A 13,481-nucleotide genomic window follows, 5' to 3' on the forward strand; every position below is an offset into this window, starting at 1 on the left:
CGTCTGGTGTCTGAGCCGTTGAAATGCAACTCCACTTTGTCTCTGTACTGACGTTTTGCCTGTTTGATTGCCTTACGGAGGGCATAACTGTACTGTTTGTATTCTACCATATTCCCAGGCACCTTGCCGTGGTTAAATGTGTTGCTTCGTGCTTTGAGTTTTGTGAGAATGCTGCCATCTATCAACAATTTTTGGTTTGGGTAGGGTTTTAATAGTCACAGTGGGAACAACCTCCCCTATACACTTCCTGATTAACTCAGTCACTGTGTCCGTGTATATGTCAATGTTTTTCTCAGTGGCAACCCGGAACATTTCCCAGTCCGCGTGATCAAAACAACCTTGAAGCATGGATTCCGATTGTTCAGATCAGCTTTGAATAGACTTTAGCACCGGTACTTCCTTTTATAGGAAGGGAGGAGCAGGATGGAGTCGTGATCTGATTTGCTGTAGGGAGGGAGGTGGATGGCCTTTTAGCCACCCCGAAGGGGGAGTAACAATGGTAGAGTTTTTGAGTGCTACAAACAATGCGTTTATAGAACCATTTTCCTCAAATTTGTTTTGTTAAAATCCCGTTACAATAAATGCAGCCTCAGGATATGTGGTTTACTGTTTGCACAAAGCCCAGTGTAGTTCCTTGAGGTCCGTCATGGTATATACACGGTTGTGACTATAACTGAACAGAAATCTCTCTTTTTTTTACAATTTTTAAGCTTTATTTATAGATTTCTTTGGGATTGGTAGAAGTTAAATCTGCTACAACACAGATTTCAGGTATGGTGCTGCTAGCAGTGGATTGTCGAAGCTGGTGAGATTACAACTTGCCAGCTTTCTCTTCTTGTTCATAGAATTGCCTCGACTTAAACAGAAGCTGCTCAATTTGTTTGGTGGAAAGATTGTCAAATTCAGATTGGTGTAGCAGTCTCCATTTGTAGAGTTCAGGAGTCATAGAAGAGGCATACAGTGCCTTGCAAAAGTATTCATCCCCCTTTGCGTTTTTCCCATTTTGTTGCATTACAACCTGTAATTTAAGTGGATTTAATTTGGATTTCATGTAATGGACATACAAAAATAGTCCAAATTGGTGAAGGGAAATGAAAAAAATAGCTTGTTTCAAAAAATTATGTAAAACGGAAAAGTGGTGTGTGCATATGTATTCACCCTCTTTACTATGAAGCCACTAAATAAGATCTTGTGCAACCAATTACCTTCAGAAGTCACATAATTAGTTAAATAAAGTCCACCTGCGTGCAATCTAAGTGTCACATGATCTGTCACATGATCTCAGTGTATATATACACCTGTTCTAAAAGGCCCCAGAGTCTGCAACACCACTAAGCAAGGGGCACCACTAAGCAAGCGGCACCATGAAGACTAAGGAGCTCTCCAAACAGATCAGGGACAAAGTTGTGGAGAAGTACAGATCAGGGTTGGGTTACAAAAAAATCAAAAACCTTCAACATCCTATGGAGCACCATTAAATCCATGAAAATGGAAAGAATATGGCACCACAACAAACCTGCCAAGAGAGGGCCGCCCACCAAAACTTACGGATCAGGCAAGGAGGGCATTAATCAAAGAGGCAACAAAGAGACCAAATATAACCCTGAAGGAGCTGCAAAGCTCACAGTGGAGATTGGAGTATCTGTCCGTAGGACCACTTTAAGCCGTACACTCCACAAAGCTGGACTTTACGGAGAGTGGCCAGAAAAAAAGCCATTGCTTAAAGAAAAAAATAAGCAAACATGTTTGGTGTTCGCCAAAAGGCATGTGGGAGACTCCCCAAACATATGGAAGAAGGTACTCTGGTCAGTTGAGACAGAAATTTAGCTTTTTGGCCATCAAGGAAAACTCTATGTCTGGCGCAAACCCAACACTTCTCATCACTCCGAGAACACCATCCCCACAGTGAAGCATGGTGGTGGCAGCATCATGCTGTGGGGATGTTTTTCATCAGCAGGGCCTGGGAAACTGGTCAGTATTGAAAGAATGATGGATGGCGCTAAATACAAGGAAATTCTTGAGGGAAACTTGTTTCAGTCTTCCAGAGATTTGAGACTGGGACAGAGGTTCACCTTCAAGCAGGACAATGACCCTAAACATACTGCTAAAGCAACACTCGAGTGGTTTAAGGGGAAACATTTAAATGTCTTGGAATGGCCTAGTCAAAGCCCAGACCTCAATCCAATTGAGAACCTGTGGTATGACTTAAAGATTGCTGTACAACAGCGGAACCCATCCAACTTGAAGGAGCTGGAGCAGTTTTGCCTGGGCAAATGAGCAAAAATCCCAGTGGCTAGATGTGCCAAGACATACCTCCAAGAGAATTAAAAATCAATTTTAATTCCCGGTTGTAAGGCAACAAAATAGGAAAAGTGCCAAGGGGTGAATACTTTCGCAAGCCACTGTATCTGGTTTGTTGTATCTGGTTTGTATGAAATATTTTGGCCCCTTAGATATGCTTTTAACGACTCCCACACAGTAGAGTGAGACACGTTAGGGGTGCAGTTGATCTGTAAAAAGCCATCAATGTGAGTTTTTTAAAGGCACTACAGGATAGTAGTAGTGGGTTTAGTCACCACGCGCGTCGTGACACAGTACTGGCCGGAAAGCGGATATCTAGCTGGACAGGGCTATTATCTGAGATGACGATGCTGTGATATTGGCTATTAGTTACTAAAGGAAGAATTCTATTGTCCAGCAGGAGAAAGTAAATCCTAGAGTATGAGCGGTGGACTGGAGAAAAAAAAGGAGTACTGTTTAGCAGTTGGATTGCTCCTCCTCAATGGATCAGGATTCTAGAAATTAGTAGATTACTGTGCCTGATTTTAAAATTACATTGTCGGGCTTCAGTCTGGATCTGTCAAGACTTGGATGCAATACACAATTGAAATCTCTGCCCAATATAAATTGATGAGAGTTAAGGTCGTGAAGTGTTGCGACATGGTCAGAGAGAAATTGAGTGTCAACCCAATTAGGACCATAGAGGTTAGCTAGAATAACCTGTGTGCTAAACAATTTCCCCATCACTTAATATGTCTTCCATTAGTGTCTGAAATTACTTTGGAGGAGACAAACGGGGTACCTTTTCTGATGGCTGCCCCTCAGGCCTTAGCACCGAAGTTGGAGTGAAATATTTGGTCTACCCATCCTCTCTTTAGTTTATCATGGTCACTGGACCGGAGATGGGTCTCTTGGAGAAAAACAATGTCCAGACTTAAGGACTTGAGATGAGCATACACTCGGCTACGCTTGACCACCTGGTTAATTCCTTTCACGTTCCAGCTGATAAAGCATGTGGAGCCTAGAGTCAGTGAATTAGACATACTCATAGTAATCAGAAATGAATGTTAGTATGTTCACATGGCCAGTGTGCTGAAAGGTCAGAGTAATAAAATATTAAGAAAATAAAGAACAGCTAAAAACAAATACCCAGAAGAAAACCCTATGCTGGCCTTCCCCCTGTTGGAAGGCTGGATCTACCTCTCCTAGACTAGAGCAAAATGCTACCATGTTAAACTGAACCTCAGTAGAGATCTATCCAGGGCCAACATAATCACGTTTACACCTAGGGAAGGGATTCTGTCTTAGGTGTTAGGCTGACCACTTTATTTCAAGAATGTCAAATGTCAGAATAATAGTAGAGAGTGATTTATTTCAGCTTTTATTTCTTTCATCACATTCCCAGTGGGTCAGAAGTTTACATACACTCAATTAGTATTTGGTAGCATTGCCTTTAAATTGTTTAACTTGGGTCAAACGTTTCGGCTAGCCTTCCAACAAGCTTCCCACAATAAGTTGGGTGAATTTTGGCCTATTCCTCCTGACAGAGCTGGTGCACTTGAGTCAGGTTTGTAAGCCTCCTTGATCGTACACACTTTTTCAGTTCTGCCCACAAATTTTCTACGGGATTGAGGTCTGGGCTTTGTGATGGCCACTCCAATACCTTGACTTTGTTGTCCTTAAGCCATTTTGCCACAACTTTGGAAGTATGCTTGGGGTCCACTTGGAAGACCCATTTGCGACCAAGCATTAACTTCCTGATTGATGTCTTGAGATGCTGCTTCAATATATCCACATAACTTTCCTGCCTCATGATGCCATCTATTTTGTGAAGTGCAGCAGTCCCTCCTGCAGCAAAGCATCCCCACAACATGACCCCACAACATGATGCTGGCACCCCCATGCTTCATGGTTGGGATGGTGTTCTTCGGCTTGCAAGCCTCCCCCTTTTTCCTCCAAACACAACGATGGTCATTATGGCCAAACAGTTCTATTTTTGTTTCATCAGACCAGAGGATATTTCTCCAAAAAGTACAATCTTTGTCCCCATGTGCAGTTGCAAACCGTAGCCTGGCTTTTTTTATGGCAGGTTTGGAGCAGTGGCTTCTTCCTTGCTGAGCGGCCATTCAGGTTATGTCGATATAAGACTTGTTTTACTGTGGATATAGATACATTTGTACCGGTTTCATCCAGCATCTTCACAAGGTCCTTTGCTGTTGTTCTGGGATTGATTTGCACTTTTCACAAAACAGTACGTTCATCTCTAGGAGACAGAATGCGTCTCCTTCCTGAACGGTATGATGGCTGCGTGATCTGATGGTGTTTATACTTGCGTACTATTGTTTGTACAGATGAACGTGGTACCCTCAGGTGTTTGGAAATTGCTCCCGAGGATGAACCAGACTTGTGGAGGTCTACCATTTTTTTTCTGAGGTCTTGGCTGATTTCTTTTGATTTTCCCATGATGTCAAGCAAAGAGGCAATGAGTTTTAAGTTAGGCCGTGAAATACATCCACAGGTAAACCTCCAATTGACTCAAATGATGTCAATTGGCCTATTAGAAGCTTCTAACGCCATGACATAATTTTCTGTTTAAAGGTATAGTCAACTTAGTGTATGTAAACTTCTGACCCACTGGAATTGTGATACAGTGAATTATAAGTGACGTTTGGCACTGCCAGAGCCCTGCAAAATGACCTCCAGCAGGCCACAAATGTGCCTGTGTTTGCTCAAACGGTCAGAAACAGACTCCATGAGGGTGGTATGAGGGCCCGACGTCCACAGGTGGGGGTTGTGCTTACAGCTCAACACTATGCAGGACGTTTGGCATTTGCCAGAGAACACCAAGATTGGCAAATTCGCCACTGGCGCCCTGTGCTCTTCACAGATGAAAGCAGGTTCACACTGAGCACATGTGACAGACGTGACAGAGTCTGGAGACGCCGTGGAGAACGTTCTGCTGCCTGCAACATCCTCCAGCATGACCGGTTTGGCGGTGGGTCAGTCATGGTGTGGGGTGGCATTTCTTTGGGGGGCCGCACAGCCCTCCATGTGCTCTCCAGAGGTAGCCTGACTGCCATTAGGTACCGAGATGAGATCCTCAGACCCCTTGTGAGACCATATGCTGGTGCGGTTGACCCTGGGTTCCTCCTAATGCAAGACAATGCTAGACCTCATGTGGCTGGAGTGTGTCAGCAGTTCCTGCAAGAGGAAGGCATTGATGCTATGGACTGGCCCGCCCGTTCCCCAGACCTGAATCCAATTGAGCACATCTGGGACATCATGTCTCACTCCATCCACCAACGCCACGTTGCACCACAGACTGTCCAGGAGTTGGCGGATGCTTTAGTCCAGGTCTGGGAGGAGATCCCTCAGGAGACCATCCGCCACCTCATCAGGAGCATGCCCAGGCGTTGTAGGGAGGTCATACAGGCACGTGGAGGCTACACACACTACTGAGCCTCATTTTGACTTGTTTTAAGGACATTACATCAAAGTTGGATCAGCCTGTAGTGTGGTTTTCCACTTTAATTTTGAGTGTGACTCCAAACCCAGACCTCCATGGGTGTTCTTCATGACTGCCGCCGTATAGACCAGGTAAATGCGAATATTCTGGCCGTCGTGGGTGATGGGAGCCGCTCTCGCTGCCTTACGGAAGACATCCTCCTTCTCCTGAAGGTAGTGGAATTTAACTACTATGCGTCTGGTTAGCTCCCCATTCTTCGGTGGGGACTGTATGCTTCTGTGCGCACAGTCAAGGGTGGTGGCATGATCGAGGCCTAGAATTTCCTGTAGCAGTTTAGCTATGGACAGGCTAGGGATCCCAGGGATTCCGCCTACGGTCTCGAGTCCCTCTCTCACGTCAAAAATGTGACCGTTCCGCCGGGGCTGTCTGTTCTTGAGGTCCTCAACCTTGGAAGTGAGTTTTGACGGTGATCAGAGTCCGTGTCAGGTGAGCCCAAGGCTTCAGCAGAGGCCTGCTCCTTTGTGGGCCGCGGCCGTTGTTGTCTCAACATTTTACGATTAAAAGGCCAAAAATGTCTGGAAAAAAGTCAGATTAGTAAATTGGGTTTGATTTAAAATGAAATGTTACAAAATGAACACGGTGGGGGAGGTGTTGGTCAAGTATTAATAGTAAATTGTTCGCCCTGGATCGGAGCACCGAGAAAACGCGTCTTCACATGTTGCTGCTCACCAGCGCCCCCGAACAGAATTCTCTTGAGAGTTAAAACGGTTGGCATTGGATTGTGAGGCATTCTAGGTTGGGTGAACAAAAGGACTTGAGTTCCTGTAAATTATCACAATCACACCATGAGTAATTAATCATGAAACATACACCACCGCCTTTCTTCTTCCCGGGGAGTTCTTTATTCCTAACTGAGAACCCAGCTGGCAGTGTGGATGGGGACAGTATAACCGGAGAGAGCCACGATTCCATGAAACAGAGTATGTTACAGTCCCTGATGTCTCTGGAAGGCGATCCTCGCCCTGAGCTCGTCTACTTTATTGTCCAGTAACCGAACATTAGTGAGTAATATACTCAGAAGCGGTGGATGATGTGCACGCCTCCTGAGTCGGACTAGAAGTCCACTCCGAATACCTCCTCTGGATCCAATTCATCCAATTCAGGACATTGGTATTTCTGGTCGAGTTACCGCCACTTTGTATCCAAAAGTTATTTCTGGCTGTATGTAACAACGCAAAAAAAATTCTGGGCTAATAATGTAAGAAGACAGAAAAAAAAAATATTCAAGGTTGCTTAAGAGCTAGAAGCAGAGCTGCCATGTCTGTCGGCGCCATCTTCGAAGGGCATGTACGTGGTAGGCTTATCTGGCTTACAGTGCATTCAGAAAGTATTCAGACCAATTAACTTTTTCCACATTTTGTTACACTACAGCCTTATTTAAAAATGCATTAAATTATTTTGTTGCCTCATCAATCTACACACAATATCCCATAATGACAAAGCAAAAACTGCTTTTCAGAAATGTTAGCAAAAAATAAAAAAGATAAACAATCAAATATCTTATTTACATAAGTATTCAGACCCTTGCTAAAAGGGGATGAAAGATCCCAGAAATGTTCCCAAAAAGCTTATTTCTCTCAAATTTATGCCACAAATTTGTTTACATTCCTGTTAGTGAGTGTTTTTCCCTTGTCAAGCTAATCCATCCACTTGACAGTTGTGGCATATCAAGAAGCTGATTAAACAGCATAATCATTACACAGGTGCAACTTGTGTTAGAGACAGTAAAAGGCCACTCTAAAATGTGCAGTTTTGTCACAGAACACAATGCCACAGATGTCTCAAGTTTTGAGGGAGCGTGCAATTGGCATGCTGACACCGGAATATCCTCCAAAGCTCTTCCCGGAGAATTTCATGTTCTTTTGTATACCATAAGCTGCCTCCAACGTCGTTTTTGGCAGTACGTACAACCGGCCTCCTAACCACAGACCACACCAGCCCAGGACCTCCACATCTGGCTTCTTCACCTGTGGGATCGCCTGAGACCAGCCACCCGGACAGCTGATGAAACTGTGTGTTTGCACTAGCTAATAATTTCTGCACGGACTGTCAGAAACCGTCTCAGTGAAGCTCATCTGTGTGCTCGTCCTCACCAGGGTCTTTACCTGACTGCAGTTTGGCATCGTAACTGACTTCAATGGACAAATGCTCACCTTCGATGGCCACTGGCACACTGGAGAAGTGTGCTCTTCATGGATATATTCCGGTTTCAACTGTACCGGGCAGATGGCAGACGTTGGTGGCGGGGGGTTATGGTATGTTTTTATTTTTTTATTTGACCTTTTATTTAACTAGGCAAGTCAGTTAAGAACAAATTCTTATTTACAATGACGGCCTATCACGGCCAAACCCGGACATTGCTGTGCCAATTGTGCGCCGCCTTATGGGACTCCCATTCACGGCCGGATGTGATACAGCCTGGAATCAAACCAGGGACTGTAGTGACACCTCTTGCACTGAGATGCAGCGCCTTAGACCACTGCAGGCATAAGCTACGGGCAACAAACACAATTGTATTTTATCAATGGCAATTTAAGTGCACAGAGATACCGTGACGAGATCCTGAGGCCCATTGATGTGCCATTCATCCGCCGCCATCAGCTCATGTTTCAGCATAGTAATGCACGGCCCCATGTCTCAAGGATCTGTATACAATTCCTGGAAGCTGAAAATGCCCCAGTTCTTCCATGGCCTGCATACTCACCAGAAATGTCTCCCATTGAGCATGTTTGGGGTGCTCTGGATCAATGTGTACAACAGCGTGTTCCAGTTCCTGGCAATATCCAGCAACTTTGCACAGCCATTGAAGATGAGTGGGACAATGCTCCACAGGCCTCAATCAACAGCCTGATCAACTCTATGTGAAGGGAATGTGTTGCGCTGCATTAGCCAAATGGTGGTCACATCAGGTACTGACTGGTTTTCTGAACCACGCCCCTACCTGGCTTTAAAGGTATATGTGACCAACATATATGAAATCCATAGATCCATAGATTTGTGCCTAATGAATGTATTTAATTTGACTGATTTGAACTGTAAAATCTTTTAAATTGTTGCATGTTGCATTTATATTTTTCTTCAGTGTAGCATGGTATTCTATTTGTCTATTTGCACATTTCTAAGGATTTGTCTGTCTAACCAGACACTGACATGCACAGCTCTCTGGGTGAGGTTCTGTCTTCAAGTCTCCAGTGGTTGTTGAAGTCCCTTCCATCTATGTAATGTATTACAGGTTATTGACACGTGAAGTCAGGTGGCAGGAGGGGTGGCGTACACTCCTGTACATACTGTAATACACTCCTGTACTGTCTACTGTCTATGACAGAGTTTGCCTCAACCCATGGGTCCAGCAGGCAGATGTGTAACTACAGGCAGATGTGAGATGCATGAGGATGGCACTATTCTCATACCACTCTGTAGTATGACCAATTCAAAGCTTCCTCCAGGTGGAAGCTTTGCATCGGTGAGTAGCCTACAGAGTAATCTAATACAAGTGCAATTGTTGAATTTGAACAAAGTTTTTTGATAACTTTCAAGTGTAACAATTCCATGTAGAATAAACCATTCTTTACATTGTACTTTGGAAGCAGTGTTCTGCTAATAATAAAATAATAATACATGTATTTTATATCGCGATTTTCATTACAAGTAGGACCTCAAAGTCGCTTTTAAAAACAAAATATGATTTAACAAAACAAATGTAGGTATCTGGCAGTTCTTGGGCGAAGGTCTTCCACAGCTTTAGATGCTAGGTAGTATCATGAGAGGAGGGAGCATTGATGGTACAGCCACAGAGGGAAGTAGAGACATCTGAGACACAGGCCCTGGATAACAATGTGCACACTTTAATCTTCTATTGTCATTCACAGCCGATACATATACTGTCCCTATCAGCATTTTGTAGAGTGGTGCTGGGACTACCTTGCCAAACATGTCAGTCATCATACCTGCCTGTACAACCTGGTCTCAGTGCATTTCGTATTAATATGTGGATGTCCAGCAACCATTTCGTATGATGTTCCGAATTACAATTCATATTATATGTTAGGAATTAGCAAACATTCAACATTTTACAAATTTGCAAAACGTACACAGATTTTATGGATTTTCTAAATGTACAATATGTTACGAATTTGCAAAGAGTATGATATGATAGGAATTCTAGCTAGGTGGCTAACATTAGCTAGCTCGCTAACGTTAGCGAGGCTTAGGGTTAGGGGTTAAGTTTAGGAATTAGGTTAAAGCATTAAGGTTAGGGGAAGGGTTAGCTAAAAGGTTAAGCTAAAAGGGTTAAGGTTAGGGTTAGCTAACATGCTAAGTAGTTACAAAGTACCTAAGAAAAAGTAAGTAGTTAAAAAGTTGCAAATTAATAAAAATGCTACAGTTGTCCTTGATGAGATTTTAACTTGCAACCTTAGGGTTGCTATACGTTTGTGTTAAATGACCACCAATCCACCCTTGCCAACCAACCTTCTTTCATTTTTTGCCTCATGTAACTAATTCAAGCAGTAAAATTTGATTAAAACATAATAATAAACCTTCTGGAACAGCGGGGACTGTGAAGGAACACGAACATTGGCACAGACACATGCATACACACACACAATAACGTACACACTATACACACACGTACACAGTGATTTTGTGTTGTAGACATGTGGTAGTAGAGTAGGGGCCAGGGGGCACACACTTAATGTGTTGTGAAATCTGTTGTGAATGTATTGTAATGTTTTTAAAATTGTATAACTGCTTTAATTTAGCTGGATCCCAGGAAGAGTAGCTGCTGCCTTGGCAGGAACTAATGGGGATCCATAATGAATAGAAATACAAATCTGTGTTACCTAACCACACCAAACGTAACATACTAAATGGAGTGTCTTGGTTTTACGTACAGAATAGAACTTTAGGCTATATTCAGAATACAACACTATCAACAAGGCAGGACCTACAGGCTCTAGTTTTGTCACACGTGGACTACTTTTGAGTCATCTGGTCAGGTGCACTCCTCCTCCTCTCTTCCCCATGGGCTAGGTCGGTCTTCTGTGCGCGGCTCTGCGGCCCATCCCGTGCCCCCTGCCCTCGTGCCTTGAAACTTGCGCGCTTTCAGTGGATACAGCTGGAGAACTGCAAGGCAAGCCCAGTATGCGCAACTCGGGAGCCATGACCAATATGACCAATATATATTGTCCTGCTAATAACAGGGTTAATAATATATCTGTGAGAATATCCAACGGGCTTTTATATGATTCTAAATTAATAATAAGAAATCACTTTGTTTTAAAACGAACAATATTTTGGAGATGATTTCGTTTTCAAATAACATAAAATGAGCAAGAAAAAGGCCATTCTTGAACATGGGGTGAGACATTGTCAATAATTTGTAAATAAAGCCAGTTTGTTATTTAGAATTATTTATTTGCATATTCTCCATCTTCCAGGATAGTCTGGTACAGAGCCTGTACTTCTGGATCATCCTTTTGGGCCTTCCACATGGCCTCATCAGAGATGGGGAAGTCAGTTTTGAGTGAGCTCTGTCAATCTGGACACCACTGAAGTACATGAAATCAATTCCCAACATGACAGGAAAAGCAAGTGGAAGGCAGAATAACAAAAGGAATCCTATAAGAGTGGTTAAACAGGCGACACTTAACTTGTGGTCGTTTAGCCTCACTATCAGCCAGATACAATGGACCTTCTGTCCAAGGCTTCATGTTGTCTTGTGGACCATTCTCACCTCCTTCCATAGCTTCTCATTGATGACCCGGTGTCCATGATGGCTCTTCCTGTCCAAGGGCCTATGGACAGAGGTAACACCAACTGGTGTGGTACTCCCACATTAATAAACAATTTAGTAGTCATTAGTAAAGTATTTGTGCAGTACCTAATCTAATACTTTTTTTTCTTATTGTGACCAGTGTAATTTTAACCTTTGTTTAACTAGGCAAGTTAGTTAAGAACAAATTCTTATTTTACTACCCCAGCCAAACCTTCCCCTAACCTATGGGACTCCCGATCACAGCGGTTGTGATACAGCCCAGGATCAAACCAGGGTCTGTAGTGACGCCTCTAGCACTTAGATGCAATGCCTTAGACTGCTGCGCCACTCGGGAGCCCTCATGCACATATGCTGCAGCAATGGTGCCTTCTTCAGTGTTGGAAGTAAACGCTCATATGCTCCAACAAATACATTTATTAGTTAAAAACATTTTGATCGCACATAGATCAACATCAGATCCTGTATTGTCAACCAACAATAAGTGTGTACTTCACCATTACATGGATTTTTGTAACCCATACCCCATGAAAAGTGATGTGTGTTACAACTAATAAGCCTGTTTAGCCATGTTCAATGTTCTTCTCTATGTCTCCCTCAGGTGGTGGCCCAGGCGGTGTTGTTCATGTGTATGAACACGGCTGGGATCTTCATCAGCTACCTGTCGGACCGCGCCCAGCGCCAGGCCTTCCTGGAGACCAGGAGGTGCATCGAGGCCAGGCTCCGTCTGGAGACAGAGAACCAGAGACAGGTAAGACCATTGGTCTTGGTCCACCGAAAGGATTATGTATGTAACAAAGGTTCTCTGAAGAAACAAGTGACTGAAAGAAAACAGTCACTGTAAGACATATAACCATACAGTCTTGGAAGAAAAGGTGCTATCTAGAACCTTAAAAGGTTCTTCGGCTGTCCCCATAGGAGAACCTTTTGAAGAAACCTTTTTGGTTCCAGGTAGAATCCTTTTGGGGTAACCTATGGTTAACCAGCCGAATAACTATCTCCAGGAGTGATAAGTATAGTTTTTGTCTTAATCTGTTGTCATCTAGTACTGTCTTTTTGCTAGCTAGGGAAATCTACTTTAGGTGCTTCCTGTCTTCCAAGTAGCCTACTTGGTGGGTGAACTGCTGACTGCTATTAACTTGCATATGATTGTTGACACATGAACCAGGATTAAGGTGCAGGGCAATTTACGACTGTTGTCTTCGTAGTCAGTGGCTGTATTGGAGGGGGAGTGGTTTCTCCTCTCTTATGCAATCAGCAATTAGTACTGGGAGGTGTGCTCTTCACCTCTGCAAGGCCATTAGCAATTAGTGTTAGTTCTTCAGTCTTCCCTGTTTTCTCAGCGACAGTCTCGTCGCAAAACTAAAACCGTCGCCAAAACAAAGACGGTTCTGTGGAGTTGTTCTGTGAAGTTGTTTGAGGAAGGAAAGAGAGGAAGGCTCCACCCCACTCTCTCACTTGAGTATCTTACCTAGTTATTTTCAGATGATCTCATTTTGCTCTTTTGTAGCTTTGGCATCTACAGTGCCTTCAAAAAGCATTCATACCCTTTGACTTTTTCCACATTTTGTTGTGTTACAGCCTGAATTTAAAATGGGTTAAATTGCAAATATTTTCTTAAATTTTTTTGTCACTAGCCTACACACAATACCTCATAATGTCAAAGTGGAATTATGTTTTTTGTGATGTTAATTAAAATTGAAAAGCTGAAATGTCATAAAGTATTCAACCCCTTTGTTATGGCAAGCCTAAATAAGTTCAGGGGTAAAAATGTGCTTAACAAGTCACATAATAAGTTGCATGGACTGTGTTTAACATAATTTCTGAATGACTACCTCATCTTTGTAACCCCACACATACAATTATCTATTAGCTCCCTCATCGAGCAGTGACCAAGGAAGT

General features: G+C 43.3%; 1 protein-coding gene across 2 annotated transcripts in view; it reads left to right on the forward strand.

Moving 5' to 3' along the window:
- adcy8 (adenylate cyclase 8 (brain)) overlaps positions 1-13,481 on the forward strand; it is a 302,457-nt gene that overhangs the window by 84,218 nt on the left and 204,758 nt on the right. For both annotated transcript variants that reach the window (XM_014139104.3, XM_014139106.3), the window contains exon 2: positions 12,181-12,330. In XM_014139104.3, the coding sequence (XP_013994579.1) occupies positions 12,181-12,330 (150 nt within the window). The remainder of the gene's footprint in view (positions 1-12,180; positions 12,331-13,481) is intronic.

Source organism: Salmo salar, chromosome 14 (genome assembly GCF_965601325.2).
Source record: "Salmo salar chromosome 14, fSalSal1, whole genome shotgun sequence".
In the NCBI taxonomy this organism is placed as follows: Eukaryota; Metazoa; Chordata; class Actinopteri; order Salmoniformes; family Salmonidae; genus Salmo; species Salmo salar.